We start from the raw sequence: 18,165 nt of genomic DNA, 5'->3' as shown, positions 1-18,165 counted from the left end.
TGACCCCATCCAGTCCCAGACCACATCCTTATAGCACGCCATTAGAGAACCTATGTCAACCACCACATCTATCTGCCCAGGAATAGGAGATATGCCTATTTTTTGACCTACTAGACTACTGACAGCTCCTGTCTGGCCAGCTCTTGCCCTCAGTCAAGCCCTATGCTTAAACAATTATGTTGTCTAATTCTGCAGCACCCCTAAGAGGAGGCATGATTTTGTGCCCATTTTGCACACAGAGAAAGTGCAGCTCAGAGAGGTAAAGGCACTTGCCTGAGATAATGCAGTTGGTTAATTCACCCAGGAGGCCTGTGTGTGTGATGGGGGGATAAGGCTCACCTGGTGGGTGTCAAGACAAGGCAGAAGATGCCATAGGGATCTTCAGACAGCTTCTGTAAGATGGGCAGCACAAATGCTGCCGTCTTGCCACTGCCGGTCTTGGCACAGCCCAGGCAGTCCCTACCTGGACAGAGAGCAAACAACATCAAGACAGTTTAGGTGTAAACAGTTGTTCCATCGAGCACAGTTTACAACAGCCAACATTTAATGAGCAGTTAACTGTGTGCCCAGTACTCCCATTCCGGGCATACTAACAACTTCCCATTGTGGGCAATTGATAAATTCTAGGAGAGAGATGCCATTATAATTTCTATTTAACAGAAGGTGAAACTGAGACTCAGAGATTTGCCCTGGTGAGTAGCAGGCTGAACTGGAACTCACATCCATCTGACCCAAGATGCTACTAACCACTACATCATTTTGACAATCCCCACCCCCAGCATGAGCTTGGGGAATCTGGTATGCCCTCCCACAATCTGCATTTTATGCTCCCTGTGGGTTCTTTCACCTTTGTTTAATCCTCGACTTGCCACATCCTAGATTTTATGAGGACATCTCTGTAATGGCAAAACTGGGTTGGGCCAGAAGAGTGAGAAGAGCTGTCACAGGACCAGAGTTCTGGATCTACCAGTAATCTTGACAACCTCACTTTCCATTTGTAAAATGAAGATAGTGGAAGCTCTACTCAACTTTACCACAACTATCGGTTAGTCATTCACCAAGCCCTCCCTGAACTCTGAGACTATGAAAGTTTCAGACACTACATAACTTGTGCGGGGACACACAGCGAGTCAGTCGTGCAACCTAAATGCCAAAGCTGCCTAGTGTGCCTCAGGAACCCAGGCTCCCCGAAACTCCCGAGGCTGCCCCTCGCCTCGCAGGACCAGCGTGGGTAAAGGGAAGGGAGGCGACAGGAGCGGGCACACCTCCTGAGGAAGAGGTCCAGCCAAACTCACCCTCCAAGATGGCGGGGATGCAGCCGAGTTGCACTGGCGTGGGCTGCTTCAAACCTAGCTGCCGACACTGTTCCACGAGCCAAGAAGACAGTCGAAGCTCCGCAAACCCCGCCATTCTTGCCGCCAGCCGCAGAACCCATGTGAGCCGCGCTTCCGGTGCGTGCCGATGACGTCACGAAAACGCTCTCGTTGATTGGATCCGCCTCCCTCTTCAGCTCTGTTCCATTTCCAGCCTCGATATCATCCTTACCATGTTTTCGTGAATCCCAGTGGCGCGCAGGATCGGATCAAACTACAATTCCCGAAATGCTCTGCGCTTGCGTCTCCCGCCCATTTACTTCCGTTTAGGAGTTTACCATTTGCTCATCTCCAGGCCGAGTAAACTACATTTCCCGGCGTGCTGCACGGCGGCTTCCTGCTTCCGGCCGACGTGTCCCTCAGGAAGAGGAGCGGGTGAGAGCACAGCGACATGGCACCTCCAGCCCCGGGCCCGACCTCCGGCGGCTCCGGGGAGGTGGACGAGCTGTTCGACGTGAAGAACGCCTTCTACATCGGCAGCTACCAGCAGTGCATCAACGAGGCGCAGCGGGTGAAGGTGCGGCTGCTCGGGGGCGGGGAACGCTGGGGGCGGAGGACGCTTCCTGGTGGCTGCGGGTCGTGCTCTGATTTTGAAAACTCCCTTTCTCTCGCGGCGTTCCAACCGCACCCACTCATGTTTTCAGAAGCAGTGAGGAGTTAATCCTCGTGCCATGACAACACCCAAAGCAGTAGCAGTTTGTACTTCTCAGAGTGCTCGCTCTGCGCGCTGGCAGGCATTTGAATAAGAGAGGCATTTATGTCACTGTAGTAATAATAATGGTAACAATTTTTCATTTGTTGAACGCCCACTTTGTGCCGCCATACCCTCAATTTCCATGAAGTAGGGACTGTTTATCCTCATTTTACAGATGAGAATACCGACGCTCAAGAGAGAAATGGCTTCCCCGACATTACCTTGCCCCACTAGCCGGGTTGTTTCTCCCCATACTCGCTCTTTCATTCATTCCTCAGTGAACATCGCTATGGGTCAGGCAGTGTATTCGTGCTGGTTCAAAACGGTGATAAAATAGACAAAACTCCCAGCTCTTTCTCGGGAATCTCAGCCTCGCCAGGGAGACAGTAAACAAGTAAATAAATGAGTAAATAAACAAGTCGGGAGATGGTGTGATGGAGCATGGTGCAAATGAGCTTGGCTGTTTGAGAGCTAGAAAATAAACATGCAGGCAGGGCCCAGCCAGCGAGGAGCTGGTGACTGGAGAGGGGGCTGCAGGAGCCATTAGCAGGACCTTTGAGGGAGGGACATGGGTGTTACTGTAACTTTGAGAGTGAACCATTGGAGAATTTTTAAGAGCAGTGAACATGGCACAGGATGTTTGCCTGCCTTCACAGCCTAGTGTTCCAAAGAGAGTAAGTAAAGAAGTGAGTGAATATATATGTAATTCCAACTTGAACTTGAGCACTGTATGTGTGGGCGGGAGGGGGGGGGCAGAGATAAAAAGTGCTGAGTTGGAGATTGGGGAGGAGGGGGGTTGCTGCTTCACATGGGAGTGGTCTGATAAGCCGTGCCTCTCTGACTCATTTGAACCTGAGACTGAGCCTTGAGAAGCATCTAACCCCATAAGTTGCTGCAAAGGTGATGAGGCAGGTATGAGCTCAGGGTAGTCAAGACATAAGAGGCCAGTGTAGCAGAAGTGGGGAGGTGGTGAAGGGGAGGACTGATAATGAGGTGGGCGGGGCCTTGGGGGCCAAAGCAGGGATTTGGATTTTATTCCAAAGGTGTGGGAGGCCATCAGAACACCAAGCAAGGGAGTGACAGACATCTTCACAGAGGCAGCCAGAGGGTTCTGGGGAAATTTAGACTCTGAAGTAAAGAAGGCTTGCTTTCCATGATTCTTGCCTTTGGAGCATCATCCATATGATGGGAATAAAACTTGAAACAGACTTCAGGAAGCTGTTAGGATTTGTAGAGATAACATTTGCACGATTGTATTAATTTTCTGTTGCTGCCTTGACTACTTATCACAAACCGCTTAAGACAACACAAATGTATTGTCTCATGGTTGCTATAGGTCAGAAGTCCAACATGCCTCTCAGCAAGCTAAAATCAAGGTGTCTGCTGGGCTGTGTCTTTTCTGGAGGTTCTTGGGAAGAATCTGTTTCCCAACTCATTCAGATTTTGGGCTCTTTACCTGGGGCCACTCTTAACTCCTAGAGGCTTCTCTCCAGTACTCAACCTCGCATGTAGCCCCCTCATCTCAGAACCAGCCATGGGGTTCTCACACTTGAAGTCTCAAATTTTTCTTCTGCTGCATTCCTTCTGCCTAATGTCTGTTTTTAAGGCCTTCTGTGATTAGATTGGGCCCTCCAGGATAACCAGCACATTCTCCCCATTTTAGGGTCCATAACCTTGATCACATTAGCAAAGTCGCTCTTGTGATATAATGTAAGCTATTTACAGTGGACATCTCTGAGGAGCCTTATTTGGCCCACCACCAGAATTGTATGTGCTTCCTTGCTGGGGTAGTGTAGGCTGTGAGAAGATTGAGATAGACCTGGGCTCAGATTCCAGCTTTCCTGTGTTCTCTCTGAAACCAGGTCTAAGTCATTGCATCTCTCTGAGTCTCAGTTTCCCCTCCTGTCAAATGGGAACAATGACATCTATCTCAGTAGGGTCACTGTGAGATTCAGCATTGTACTCACATTCTACCTTTTGCTTTTTGCTGTGTCTGTTTTGCTTACATCATAGTAATGTGTTCTTTGAGTCTTCTCCCATCATAATATGCAAACTTTACATTGTTGCTTGAAAGAACCAACATGATCTGCTTTACGGAGTGACTGAAAACCATACCAGCAGTCACTCTGGCTGGAGGCAGACACGACCCAGCCCCTAAGCCTTGGACATGCACCCTCTTTGGCAACATGGTAAAGATGTGCTAGCACCAGACCAAGACATCCTTGATGCATCCAGAGAATGGGAGCACTGACCCTGCTGAGCCATCTGATGTGATTTAATTCTGGCCCATGGGGCGCCTAAGCCTCTTTGGCAGACTGTACTACATTGAATGCTGTCTCTGCAAAGATGTCCACCCAGAACCTGTCAATGTGACTTATTTAGAAAAAGGGCCTTTGCAGATGTAATTCAGTGAAGGATCTCTAGATAAAATAAGCCTGGATTTAAAGAGGCCCTAAATCCAATGACTGGTGACCTTCTAAAAGAGACAGAAAGGTTTGAGGCAGACAGAGAAGATGGAGGCAGAGGTTAGGATGATACAGTCATAAACCTAGGAATGCCTGGAGCTACCAGAAGCTGACGGGAGACAAGTATCCTCCCCTAGAGTCTTTGGAAGGAGTATGGCCCTACTGACACCTTGATCTCAGACTTCTGGCCTCCAGCACGGTGAGAGGATAAGTTTCTGTTGTTTTAAGCCCCCAGTTTGTGGTAGTTCATTACAGCCACCCCAGCAACCTCAGATAGGCACCATGAGGTGGCCTTAGGTAGAACACTGGTGTGTCCTAACGCTATATCACCATCATGTCCCCATTTGTCAAATGTTTCTTAAGTGCCCACAAGATGGCAGGCACCACCCAGGTATTGGGGACAAAACAGAGAAGAAAGCTTTGAGAAGCTGACCACCTAGTGTGGTCAGCTGACTCTGATGGCCACTTGGACAATAAAGACAGGGGATGCATCCTCTTACTTCATCCCATTACTGGTCTCCCCAGACAGTACCCCTTGCTCTCAGGTCTTGGCTGTACCTCTGCTCTGCCTGAGGGCAAGTAGGCCCACCCCAGTGCTGGGCGGCATTCATGGGGCATGGGCCTTCTGGCAATGCTGGTTTCTGAGCTCCCAGCTGATTCTGATGAGCTGTCAGGACTGAGGACCAGAGAGCTCACCTGGTGTCATGCATCAGGGACCCTGTGGTGCCCCTGATATGTACATATGTTCTTGTTGTTATGCCTCCCAGAAACTCTGCTCTCCAGCTGATTGAGAGGGTCCTGAGCATCTGCATGAGGTGTCTCAGTAACACCTTGGCAGTCCTGTGGGGTCATTGGTGGTGCCTGTTTTACAGATGGTAGCTGAGGCTCAGAGTCACCTCTGGAACTCAGAGTCCCTTTCAGGGCATGCCATTATATCCTTGCTTTGGTGACACCAAGGCCAGTGCTTGTCTGTGTTTTTACTGTAGGTGGTGTGGGGTCCCCCAAATGGATAGTCCTTACCAGGGTCCACCTCTGAGGGTCATTTGAGAGTCACTTATTTAGCAGATGCTATGTTCCAGATCATGACCAAATCCCCTCTGGGACCCTGCAGTGAAGTTGGCCAGAGTTGGGCTGGGGCCAGGAGCCAGGCTTCTTGTTTGTGGTCTCCCTTGGCCTGGGAGGACACACCATTCTCACCTCCCCCCGCACCCCGCCCCCACCTCAGGCTGGGGAGAAGAAGGCATTATGATTAGGAATCTTCTCACCTTGGGGGAGGGCAATCCTGGTGTACCCCCACCCGTGGGACTCTGAACCTTTTGTTCCTGTGCTGTGGCATCTGGACAGGCCATCTCTCTGGGCACTTTCCCAGCCCCTGCAGTTTGGAGGACCCCTTCCCACCTCACTTTTTCTCTCCCAGCTCCCCAGGTCTCCTGTCCCAGTGCCCCCCAGGCTCCCTGGGCCAAGCTTTTCTGTGCTGACCTGTCCCAGGCACCGCAGGGCCTCCCAAGAAGTCGGCCAGCACCCTGGGGTCCAAAAGCTGTTCTCCCAAGGGAGGGTCCCTCACCTCCCTGCAGCTTTCTGGGACCTTCCTTCAAGTCCCACAGTGAATGCTATGTGAGGTCTCCTCACTTCTGCTTCTCGGCTCTGTGCAGTGGCTGGGCTGGGGGGTGTAACATGTGGACCTCTTCCCCAAGGATAGGGTGGTTCCCGAGGTCTCACCTGGCCCAGGTTGGACACAGACATCACTGCACCAGGGCAGCAGAGCTGAGCTCTCCCAGAAAGGTCCTCTGAAAGGCCTTCGTCTCGTCTGTGTGTCATGTTTAAAGAATGCTTTGAAACAAAAACAGGACAGGAACAAGCTACATGGAAGTATTTATTGTAGAACGTTCCCTTTGCACATCTCTACCTGGGTCCCATCTGTTCTCCAGCATCACCCATCACCTCGCCATGTGGCTGGAGCAGTTGTGGCACTTTTGGTGGTGTCCAGCCTCTCACCCTGAATGCACGGGTGACAGTTGAGCTTCCTTTCTGGGGTGATTTTGGGATGGGACAAGATCAAGTGCACGCTATGCTATGTGCTCTCAGCGGAGGCCTCTCTCCTGCTGCCCAAGGTCCCAGGCAGCTGAAAACCAGGGCTGGGACTCCACCAGGGAAGCCCCTGGCCTCTGAGGGCCTGTCTGGCACATGGCCCCATGTGTCATGGCTTGCCTCTGTTTCCACAGCCATCGAGCCCGGAGAGAGACGTGGAAAGGGATGTCTTCTTGTACAGAGCATACCTTGCACAGGTGAGCATGAGCTGTGACTGCCAGTGTTTCTGGGACGGGAGAGTAAAAAAGAGAGTCCTGAGTCGGGGTGGGGCACCTGGCAGGCTGAGGGGTCCCCAGGGGTGGTAGGTGTCAGCCCCAGGCATTAGGGTTTCGCCAGGGTGATGCTGGAGCCCCAAGAACCCTCTGTGTTCCAGGGGCTGAAGACATGTAAACCTCATGGCAGGGGAGGGCAGGTGGAGCTGACAGCATGCTTTTCTTACCTCAGAGGAAGTACGGAGTGGTCCTGGATGAGATCAAGCCCACCTCAGCCCCCGAGCTCCAGGCTGTGCGCATGTTCGCCGAGTACCTGGCCAGTGAGAGCCAGAGGTGAGGACTGGGGGGAAGGTGTATCCCTCCTCCCTGCCCCCTCACCTCCCTGAGCCTGGGTTTTCTCCACCTGCACAGTGCGGGGCAGCAATGGATTCTGCTTCAGAGGGGTCTAGGGAATCAGAAACAAGGACATGTGTAGATGCTCTCAGGGTACTCTGAGGGGCTCCCTGAAGGAACTGCCCTGGGTGTTGCAGAGGGGGCCTCCCCCAGACACACAGGGCTGGGACCCTCTGCCGGACGGGGGGTAACGGCTGTACTACCTGCTGATTGTCTCCCCAGAAGGAGGGCTCGGTGGATGTCAGGTGGGGATATGCTGAGACCTTACCCTGAGATGTGGGTTCTCCCCAGCCACAGACCACAGACCAATGATTGTCAAACTCCTGAGGGCAGTGTCTGGGGGAGGGTCTGTGGGGACCCATAAACTCTACACCCTCCTGTGGCCCAGGGAGGGCAGAGTGGGTCTCGCCTGCCCACGCTAGGGTCAGGGCTGAGCTCCCCAGGACTAGATACACCTATACTTAGGTACTCAGTGTGCTGGCCTCAGGCAATTCCTGGTTTACATTTTCACAGGCCATTCCCTGCCACAGCGATGCTCACCCAGGTGCATGTCCCTCTTGGCTGTGGGTGGAACCAGGCGACCCTGCTTTACCTGTGCTTGGAGCACCCACACAACCCCACAGGCTCCAAGGCCCGCAATAGGGAGCTGTTTTGCACCCTCCACACCCATCATAGCCCCAGGAACTCACCACCAGCACCTTGGGCCATTTCTCATGGCTCCATGACACTTTTCAGAGGGACCTTCCCCAATCTCTGCCCTTTGAAGCTTCCTAGACCAGGATGTGGTCCTGACCTTGGTGACTCCATGCTTTCCTCATGGGCGCCTGTGGCCATGGGTGAAACTGTCTGCTGTGACCCCCACCTCCACTTCTGTGGAGGGCAGCGCCCTGTCACTACCTCCTGTGATTGGACTCTTTCATCCGCAAAGCCCAAGGTTCGGGGGGTTGCTTATGAGCAGTGGAGCTGAATAGGGCCTCAGAAGATATGTTTGTGTCCTGGCATTCAGAATCTGTGAATGTGACCTCACTGGACATGGAGTCTTTGCAGATAAAAGTAGTTAAGGATCTTGAAATTATCCTGAGTATAGGATGGGGCTCATAAGAGACAGAAAAAGAGACAGAGAAGACAGAGGCAGAGATTGAGGTGATGCGGACACATGCTAAGGACTGCTGCAGCCACCAGCACCAGGAGAGAGACCTGTCAGAGCCTCCAGAAGGAGCCAGCCTTGCCCATCCCTTGATCTTGGATTTCTGGCCTCTAGAGCTATGAGAGAACAAATTTCTGTTTTGTTTTGTTTTAATTGGGGGATTGAGGGAGGGTAACAGCCACATTGTTGTCCTTCAGTCTTAGTTGTGGAGGGTGCAGCAAGCTCAGATCCAAGTCTAGTTGTGCTGCTCAGTTCAAGGTGCTGTGTTCAATTAGTTGCGGGTGGGCATAGCCCACCATTCAAACCAGCAGCCTTGTTAGGAGCACGTGCTCTCACCCGCTGAGCCATCCTGCCACCTGTAGGCAACTCGGCAGCTCAGCTCAGGCGCAGTGTCACTGGCCCATGTGGGACTAGAACCGACGACCCTGTTGTTCAGAGCTTACACCCTTGGGCAAGTTCTTAATCAACTGAGCCACTCGGCCGGCCCAAAATTTCTGTTTTGATCCCCTCAGTTCGTGGTACTTTGTGTCAGCAGCCCCAGGACACTAAGACAAGTGACCTCCGGAGGCCATCATTTCTCCCTGCTTCACACTTCACTAACCATAGTGACAAGCCCCATTCTCCTATGGAAGGGGAAGGAATCCTGGGGCCTTCCAGGAGCGGTGGCTGCTGTGAGCATTACAGAAAGGAAACCACAGGAAGCAGGGTGTTGCCCCAGAAAGCAGACTGGCGTGTGGTGCGTCCATCCTGGCAGCACAAACCACTGCCCCTCCAAAACAGCCTGGGAAGCAGGCGTTGGAGAAGGTGCTGGAGCCTGCGAGGATAACTACAGTACGTGACAGGCACAACGTACAACACTAACGTTGCAGTGACAACAGGCAGCATGTCTGTACCCTGTGTGCCAGGGACCAAGCCAGAAGCTTCAGTGGCTCCTCTCTAGCACCCGCATGACATGTACACATTTGTAGAGACTATGGATCCTGGACAGCAATAGTGACTTCGGCTGGGCCCAAGCCTCCCTTCTCCCATCAACTACTCAGCAGCCCTCTGAAACATGGGGTCTCAGCTTTATTTTCCAGCTAAGCAGACCATGGCTTAGGCTCCCTGGGGTTGTGGGGTTGTCCAGTTGGCCTTGGCCCAGCCCTGACTTCAGCCTAGCTGCCGGCCCCCAGCCCAGCATGTCGCCCACCTGCCAGGAGTGGACCACAGGCCTCCTCAGGAAGGTAGCAGTGTCACTGGTGTGAGGTTTACCTTTGCAGCCTCATGTCCCTGCACAGGCACCCCTGGCAAGTCAGTCTGTTTCTCCATGTCAGGGGCAGAGTCGACATAATAGCCACCTAGTTCTGAGAGCTGGGGCACCCTAGGCCTGGGCCGTCATTCATGCTGTGTGGTGGGCATGGCCCCTCCTGCACCACACCTCCCCACAGGCCTGGAGTGCTCAGCCTCCGTTTCCCTCTCTATGTGAGGATAAGAAGTGCCTTGTGGGAAGGTGGTGAGGCTGGCATGCAGTGGGGCTAGATAGAGACAGCTGGACCCCTGAGGGCCCCCTCCCTCCCGCTGCTGTGCACCCCTGGGAGCCTACCTCGTCCTTTGTGGTGTGTCTGCTCCTGCAGGAGCGAAGCCACTTCCAGCTGTGGGTCCTAAGTGCCTTGTTTTACAGGGACACAATTGTTGCTGAGCTGGACCGAGAGATGAGCAGGAGTGTGGATGTGACCAACACCACATTCCTGCTAATGGCAGCTTCTATCTACTTCCACGACCAGAACCCGGACTCTGCACTGCGCGCCCTACACCAGGGGGATAGCCTGGAGTGGTAAACACCCATCCTGCTCTGGGAGGACAGCCTGGAGGGCTGAGTGGCCCCTCCAGTCTCTAGGCTGCTCAGGGCCTCTTTGGCTGTCGTCATGGGAATGGAGAAGTGAGGGCTGCTTTGAGAGATCTGCGGGACTTAGGCCTCCTGTTCAGGCTGCATTTCTTATTCTTGGTCTAGGAGATACCACTCCTTTCTGCACAGCTCGGCTGCTGCTCCAAGGGCACAGCGCCTGGGGCTAAAAACCCTCTGTTTCCTAGGGCAGAGCAGAAAACACCTTTGTCTCTGTCCACGGTTTCTGTATACCCTCTCTGTGTTCTGACCCTGGCCTTTCCATGTCCTCCCCTGAGGCTGACCCTTCTTAAGGGCACTCCAGAGCTTGGGTGCTGGAGCCCAGCGCAGTGTGCAGTCAGCTCCACCCCCCAACCCCAGGAGGTGACTCTGGGCTGACGCTGCATCCAGGGTGCTGTGTCCAGGCCTCTGAGTCCAGGGCTGTGGCCCCAGAGGGCACAGTTGCCCTCTCCTTGAGCTCTCTGGTGCCTGCCTTCCCTCATGTTTGTTATATATCTGTTTACCTCCCTCCTCGGTCCAGAAAGGGGTGTGCAATAGGTTAGAAACAGGTGTGGTGCAGAGCTAACAAGGCAGCGGGCTCTGCGAGTGTTTCTTAGGCTTCTGTGAGTGTTGCTCTGGTTGCTAGGTCACGTTCTGGTGGGAAAACTTGGGAACAATCAGCCACATAAGTCACAGCTCTGGGGCTGAGAGGGAGGCAGTGGTTGCGGGAACTGAAGGGATGATCAGCTGCCCCCACACAGTACTGCATCTGTGACTGAATTCGAGAAGGGGAGGAGGTGGGTGTAGACATGGTGCCCAACCTGGGGGTGGACAGGGAGTGAGCCACAGGCCTGGAGTGTGCGTCCTCAGGATCCCATAGGAGCTCCTGTCCCACGCATGGTCAGTAGTGAGATGTGGGAGCCAGGGCCCCAGGAGGTGGTGGGCGGCTCGGCCCAGTGAGCAGTGCCTCAGTCTGAGTTCGTCTCTGCTAGGCTGGCGGTCAGCCTCAGTTTCCCCCTCTATAAGGCAGGGCTGGTGGATGAGCACTCATAGGAATGCTCTAGGGGGTGGCACCTACACGGAGTGAACCCTGATGGGGATAGAGTGGGGAGAGTGCCTGCTGACTGCCTGCTCTGTCCCATAGCATGGCCATGACGGTGCAGGTTCTGCTGAAGCTGGACCGCCTGGACCTTGCCCGGTAAGTACTTACCCACCTGGGGCTGATGGGCTTGGGCCTGTGCATCAGAGGTGTCTGAACAGCAACGAGGCCACATCAGGACCCATGTTCTCCGGAAGCTGGGCCTCTGCCCTCAAGGGGGCACTCAGCATGGGGACTGTCCCCAAACTATCCCCAAGGCCTGGAACATGGTGGCGCGGTCATTTCTCCAGCTATTTAATTCCAGTTCATTGGGGTGACACACCATCTTTATCCGCCATTCCTGCAGCGACTAGGGGCAACGTTGTCCAAACCTCTGATGCGAGTGGTGGGGGCCGCCCTGCAGGGTTGTGGTGGGCTTCATGAGTGTGGTGAAGCCGGCATATCTGAGCCATGGGTGGGGGTGGCTGGGCCAGGGCCCGTGTGTGTATGCTTCATGAGCAAGGAATGGGTGTGGTGAGGGAGGCACCCGCCAGGCCACTTGGCTCCCTACCATCTCTCTTCTCTACCCCTAGGAAGGAGCTGAAGAAAATGCAGGACCAAGATGAGGACGCCACCCTCACCCAGCTGGCCACCGCCTGGGTCAACCTGGCTGTGGTGAGCCCCAGACCACACAGGGCTGGGGGGCAGGAGCCTCAGGGAGCCAGGAGGTAGCCCCTGCATCTAGCACCACTGCTCCTGTCAGGGGAGTGCATATGTGGGGTTCTGTGTTTGCACTGGACTGCTGCTTATTTGGGGCTCATCCCCCAGAAGAACCCCCCAGCCCAACCTGGGCCACCCCTGGCATGTTTCCCACTTCACTCAGCCTCGACCCCATTCTGAGCTGCTTGCAGCCAAGCAGCTTGGCCAGAATCAGAGTGGACAAACTGGGAGCTCCAACCAAACTCAGGGTACCTCCGCCCACATTGTACCCCTGGGATGCATGGAGCACGCCAGCGTGGCATTGCCCCCTCCTTCAGAGTCTGATTGGGCCTGGCTGCTGCTCAGCTTGCTCTGTGGGCTCCTGGCATTGGGCAGTTGCCAGTGTCCCCCTGGTGCCTTTCCCTGCGCCCAGCCCTTTCCCACATGCCTGGGCACCCCTGTCCCCCATCTCTAGGCAACAGCCCCTTTCCTGGCTTTTGGCACTCAGCTTCTGTTCTCTGAGTTGCTCTTTTGTGTAAGCCTTTTAAAATGTGCTTCCCATCTGCGTGAGTCTACACTGCCCTCAGTGAATGAGGCCTCGCCCAGGCCAGACTCCAGTATGCATCCAGTGTAGTGGGACAAACCCCGATGGCTCTCTCCAGTTGTCTTTCCTGTTTTCACAAGCACACCTTGGTCTCAGGCTCCCCGGCAAGCATGAGTCTGCGTTTTTAGCAGGAGGACAGAACTCAGAACCTGGGTGGGCAGGGTCAGGGCTGCTGATAACAGAGCAGAGGCCACCCCTGATGGGCCATGTGACCCAGTGGTCTCCACTTGCCTTAGGCCTGGATGCCCATGGGCTAAGTGTTCCTTTAGAAGCTTCAGCTTCAAGTCTGTAAACTGAGGGCTGGGGGAGCCGGGTGTGAGGTGGCTGCGTGTCATTTCGGCCATCAGCAGGACACAGGCTATGTGTGGGTTTTTGCAGTGTCTGAGGAGTGCCTGCTGTGGGCTGGCTATGCTGGGATCGTGTCTGCAAAGTGCTGGAAACCCCCTACTCTGTGAGGGAGTGGGCAGGGGTAGACCTGGACAGCAGGGTGACAAAGCAGTGATGTTAAAACTGTCCCCACAGGGTGGTGAGAAGCTGCAGGATGCCTACTACATCTTCCAGGAAATGGCCGACAAGTGCTCATCCACCTTGCTGCTGCTCAATGGGCAGGCGGCGTGCCACATGGCCCAGGGTCGCTGGGAGGCAGCTGAGGGCGTGTTGCAGGAGGCACTGGACAAGGTAGGGCAGGCCCAGCCCAAATCCCGGGGCTCCCGGAGGGGATGGCAGGTGACACAGGCGGTGCCGTGTAGCACCATAGGAATTTTAATGCAAAAGCAGTTAAAAATCGTGATTGCAAAAACGGTGATTCCAGCCGGCCGAGTGGCGCGTTGGTTAAGAACTGGCTTGGGACGCCAGAGGGCCCTGGTTCGGATCCCACATAGGAGGGCCAGTGACACTGCCCTCTATAAAAAAAATAAAAACAAACAAACCAAAAAAACGGTGATTCCAGTTTCTCTTGGACATGGGAGGACCCTGTCAGCCAGGGCCTGAGTTGGCCTGAGCTGACTGGACATACCCCAGCCCTTCCTTTCTGTCACCTTGGCTGCCTGGCCCAGGACCCTCAATATGACCCCTCACCCGGGTCTGTTTTGGAAGAGATACCCACAGTTCACTACAAGGGAGGGGAGAGCAAACTGCAGACAGGAGGCAGTGCGTGGGCCCTGTCAAAAAGAGGGACTGAGAGTGCTGTCCTCTGGGACGGTCACAGTTGTGACATCTGAGGTCTTTCACTGTATTTTTCTAACTGGAAAAGACATCAAAGCTTTTTCCATTTTTGGAAAACATGTAATATAATGAGACACTGACAGCAGTAGGAAGCTTTCTCCCTGTTCATCTCTGCAAGGGGCCGAGTTATCAGAAGGTTGTTTGCAGAGTGAGGATAGACCATATGGGTATTAGTTGGATGCTCCTATGGGCCAGTGTCCTCAGACTGCACACGCAGAGCTACCTACCTCACCCTGCCAGAATGCCCTGTGCTGGCGGGAGAAGGGGTCTCTGCAAAGAAGGACACCCTGGGGTGGAGCTGGGTCTGTGGAGGAGGCCAGCATCCATGCAGCCTCTTAAGCCTGCAGTGCCGTGCATTCTGGGAGGCGCATTTCTGCCCCAAGTGCTCAGGCAAGGCTCCCCCCATGTTGCTGCTTTCTAGCCACCAGGGGCTCTGGCTGAGTTTCCTGGCTGAGGCAGCGGCCGGCAGGTTCCCAGGGTTCCCTGAGCCTCAGAGCCCAGCGTGGGCGGGTGGAATGACGTCACTTTTCTGGAGGTTGTGGTAATTTCCCAGCAGCTTCCTGCCAAAGCCTCCTGGGAACAGGCGGGATGGGCGGGCTCTGCCTGTGGTCTCAGACCTCGTCCTCCAGCATGAGGGACAGCTGGGCTGTGGCAGCGCTGAGGCTGCCTTTGGCCGGGCTTTGTTACTTTGAGATTGGGATAAATAGGACCCTCCCAAGTTGTGACAGGCAAGGGGGCGCTGTCTCAACCTGGTCTGCTGATGAAGTAACAAGCTCAGAGGGAAGGCAGCTGGTGTGGGGAGGTAGCGGGGACAGGAGTAAGGGCCCTGATGTTACTGGCTTGCAGAGTGGCCAGTGTGGGGAACACTCGGAGTCTTGTATCCCTGGCCCTGCCCCACTTCTGAGGGTGTGACTTTGTGCAGGCCATGTCCCCACCCCAGGGTGGTGAGGGGTGGGCAGGCCAAGTCTGGGGCCTGGAGGAGCTGATCCTGCTTGCCTGGTGTCCCCTTATGTTTCTAGGACAGTGGTCACCCAGAGACGCTGGTCAACCTCATCGTCCTGTCCCAGCACCTAGGCAAGCCCCCTGAGGTAGGTCCCCTCCCCGCTCCCCCAGCCAGATGCAGGAGAGTTGTCTGACCCTCAGGGTCTGGACTTCAGCGTTGGCCTGGGGTCGGGGCAAAAACCCACTCCCCACTGGTGGTTAACAGTTGCCATTGCTGCAGGGCCCTGGGAAGTTGGCGTGACAGGTGCTCCCCCAGGGCCCCCACCCTAGCCAGGGCCATACGTCAACTGCTCCCATGGGTCCTGTGGACAAGTGGGCCGAGGTTCAGAGGGTATTCTGGCTGGGACCCCGGCCTTTGCCACCTCAGGGTTGGGGGTGAGCAACAGGTTGTAAAGGGGCTCAGGGGAGTGATCCCACCTTGTTTGAAGGTGGGGAGGGGGGAGGATGCCAGGGCACCGCTTGTTTAGGTGAAGGGCCCAGCGGGCCAAGGGCCAGCCCAGGGCTGCATGGTAGTCATTCACTAGCCCTTGCAGAAGGGTCCTCAGGCTGAGGTGGTGCAGGACTGATAAGACGACCCTCCCACTTGCCCCAGAAACAGCCCCAGATCTCTAGTTTCGGGGAGACAGTGCCAGACAAATGCCCTAACTCTGTCTGGTCAGGGTTGGGCCTGACGGGTGGGGTAAGGCCAAAAGCGAAGTCTCTGCTGGGGCTTCAGGTTTCAGTCCCCAGGCCTCTGGGTGCCTCAAATTCATCTCCCCTTGACCTGGTCTTCACTTCTGACCCCTCTGTCCAGGGGGCTAGAGGTCCCTGTCCAGCCCACTCCCATGAACCCTATGGTGCATCTCACATCCATGTGCCAAGGTATTGGCCTTGCCTGACTCTGCCAGGTGCTATTCCAGGGTGGGGTGATGGAGGGCATATGGGGAGACCAGGACTCCTGCCAGGGGATCCATTAGGCAGCTCTCGTCCCACCCAACCCCAGCCCTGCAGGTCAGAGCCACAAGGGGTCCCCATGTTCAACTAACCTGGCCTCACCTCCCCCACAGGTGACAAACCGCTACCTGTCCCAGCTGAAGGATGCCCACAGGTCCCACCCCTTCATTAAGGAGTACCAGGCCAAGGTGAGCCCCAGACCCCCCCAGGCCCATCCAGGGAGGACCCAGAACTTGGGGCCTGTCTCATGTGTGCTCCCCTTTCTCTTTTCGTCCCACCACCTTTTGTGCTGAAGGAAAACGACTTTGACAGGCTGGTGCTACATTACGCACCCAGCGCCTGAGGCTGGCCCCGGACGCCATTTCCACAGCGCGGAGGTGAGGCCCAGCTGTGCTGCCTTCCGCACTGGCCACTGGCCCTTGTCCACTCTCCCTCCCTCTGGCCAGAGGCAGAGGCTGGAAACCCAGCCCCCTTCTGTCAATAAACTTCTCCACTCCAGGTATCCCCACTTATTTCATGTTTGCTCTAGCCATTTTGAGGGGGGCATGTGGGAACCAAGGCTGGAGTGGGAGGGGCCTGAGCATGGGGCCCTGGATACCACAGTCTGCAGCTGCACAGACTCCCCTGCCCCTCAAACAGCTGCGCTGGGCTGCTGAGCTGTAGGAGGCACAGCCATGTTCCCAAATCCAGTTGGCATCCAGGGAAACAGAGGCAAAGAGAGATCACAGCTATAAAGAGGGATACCAGGATTCAAACCCAGGACCCCCAGGTGGTCTGTAGGTGGTGAGGCCAGAAGCTGTCAAGCCTCAGCTCAGCCAAGCGAGGAAGGGGTATACCAGGTCCTCATGGGAGTAAATAGCCCCACGCCAGGCGCCTGCTCCTTGCTGCTGCCATGGAGTGTTATTGGCTAAGTCTGGGACTCTCTGTGGCTGGGGCCATGGGCGCTGGAGCACTGTGGTGACCAAAGCATAGAGCTCCCTGCCTGGAGAAATAAGCGCATAGTGAGCACCCTGCAATAAGAGGAAGCAGGACAACAGAGAGGGAGATGGATGGGCGGGTTAGGGGGTAGTTGGGGCCTCTGAGATGAGGTCACCATCAAGCTGTGTCCACCCAAACTTCAAGAAGTTGCTGCCAGGCCAAGTTCTGGAGGACAAGCATCTTAGGCAGCAGAAACAGCACATGCAAAGGCACTGAGGCCACACTGGGTTCAGTGAGCTGGACAGGGCTTCATTCCTTTGGTCCCTGGGCCAGTGTCTGAGTCCTTCCCAGGGAAGAGGTAAGACACCAGGTTTCCAGTGCCTAGGCTCATCTGCCTCAAAGGTGGCTGCCCAGACCCAGTCCCTGGTTGCCAGAAGAGGACAAAGCAATATTTCCCCATCAGAGCTCCTTCCTGCCTGATGGGGAGCTCAGCAGGGGAGAGGTGCAGAGAAGGCCTCCCCAGGCAGGGGCATCAGTGTGAGGGGATGAACGCTCTGGTGGAGAGGGCGCCTGCCCCCTCAGGTGGCAGGGAAGGGGCACCAGCCCTGGGACTTTAGCAGCCCCTCACTAGGCCCGTGGTGCCTGGGAGCCCTGGTCCCCAGCTGCCAGCACCAGGAGCTACTTTCCATTCCTGCCCTGCACCTATCCGTTGGCAGTCTCCTGTCTGGGCCCTGCCAGAATGAAACTCGAGGCTGTGCTGGGCTGGTGGGCAGGGGCCTTCTCCCATTACTGATGGGTGCCATGGACACCAGATAGTGATGGGTGGGAGAACAGAGATAGGTGGTTGAGAAGGTTCAGGGCAGCCAGCTGGACCTATAGGGGCATGTCCCGCCAGCCCGGGACCCGTGAACCCCTCTGCCTGCCAGGCTGGCCTCAGCATTAGTCATCTGATGGGATGGATGAACCCCTGCCCACATACACATTCAAAAACAGTAAAAAGTACAGCAGGACAGATGGTGACAAGTGCCAAGAAGAATGATGGGGGGTGGTCAGGGAGGTGCATTGAGCAGGTGACATTTGTAAGTAAAGCTTGAAGTCGGAGGAGGAGCTGTGCCAGTACTTAAGGGGATAACATTCTAGGCCGAGGGAACAGCTATTGCAAAAAGGACCTGAGGCAGAAGTGTGCCTGGGGTGTTGGAGGAATAGCAAGGAGGCCAGTATGGCTGGAACAGAGGGAGCCAGGTGGAGAGGAAGGAAGGCAAGAGGGCAGGTGGTGAGTAACAGAAGTTGGGCTTTTACTCTGGTGGGAACCATGAGGGAGGGCTGTGAGCAGAGAAGGCTCCCTCTGGCCTCGCGGGGTAAGGAGAAAGCCAGGATTCCAGGCAGGAGGCACGAGGTGCCCCAGGGCCACATGAGGCTGTGCAGGTGCAGAGAAGTGGCTGAATTCAAGAACATTAGAAGGTGAGGCCACTGG

General features: G+C 55.3%; 2 protein-coding genes across 4 annotated transcripts in view; one reads left to right on the top strand and one right to left on the bottom strand.

Annotated features, from left to right (window-relative positions):
* The window catches only part of DDX49 (DEAD-box helicase 49), an 8,253-nt gene extending 6,642 nt beyond the window's left edge, over window positions 1–1,611 (bottom strand). For 2 of the 3 annotated variants that reach the window (XM_019641958.1, XM_019641957.1), the window contains exons 1-2: window positions 1,296–1,611; window positions 340–463 (exon numbers count right to left, since the gene is read on the bottom strand). In XM_019641958.1, coding sequence (XP_019497503.1) covers window positions 340–463; window positions 1,296–1,410 — 239 coding nt within the window. In that variant the 5' untranslated portion in view covers window positions 1,411–1,611. The remainder of the gene's footprint in view (window positions 1–339; window positions 464–1,295) is intronic. The other variant, XM_019641959.1, reaches the window with a different exon arrangement.
* Window positions 1,612–1,702: 91 nt separating this feature from the next.
* COPE (coat protein complex I subunit epsilon) lies at window positions 1,703–16,285 on the top strand. Its single transcript, XM_019641963.1, has 10 exons — window positions 1,703–1,890; window positions 6,755–6,817; window positions 7,065–7,165; window positions 10,033–10,185; window positions 11,378–11,431; window positions 11,905–11,986; window positions 13,137–13,292; window positions 14,858–14,926; window positions 15,887–15,961; window positions 16,069–16,285. The coding sequence occupies exons 1-10, from the start codon at window positions 1,765–1,767 to the stop codon at window positions 16,114–16,116; spliced, it is 927 nt and encodes a 308-aa protein (XP_019497508.1). The 5' UTR covers window positions 1,703–1,764; the 3' UTR covers window positions 16,117–16,285.
* The last annotated feature ends 1,880 nt before the right edge of the window (window positions 16,286–18,165 follow it).

The sequence above is a fragment of the Hipposideros armiger genome, unplaced genomic scaffold, assembly GCF_001890085.2.
Source record: "Hipposideros armiger isolate ML-2016 unplaced genomic scaffold, ASM189008v1 scaffold_64, whole genome shotgun sequence".
NCBI classification, from domain to species: Eukaryota; Metazoa; Chordata; class Mammalia; order Chiroptera; family Hipposideridae; genus Hipposideros; species Hipposideros armiger.
This window is presented reverse-complemented; position numbering and strand designations above follow the sequence as displayed.

Bases quoted from the DNA above. Each gene is read 5' to 3' on its own strand.
- COPE (XM_019641963.1), top strand. From the start codon at position 1,765: ATGGCACCTCCAGCCCCGGGCCCGACCTCCGGCGGCTCCGGGGAGGTG. The intron at 1,891-6,754 runs GTGCGGCTGCTC...CTGTTTCCACAG, and splicing joins ACGAGGCGCAGCGGGTGAAG to CCATCGAGCCCGGAGAGAGA. The intron at 14,927-15,886 runs GTAGGTCCCCTC...CCTCCCCCACAG, and splicing joins ACCTAGGCAAGCCCCCTGAG to GTGACAAACCGCTACCTGTC.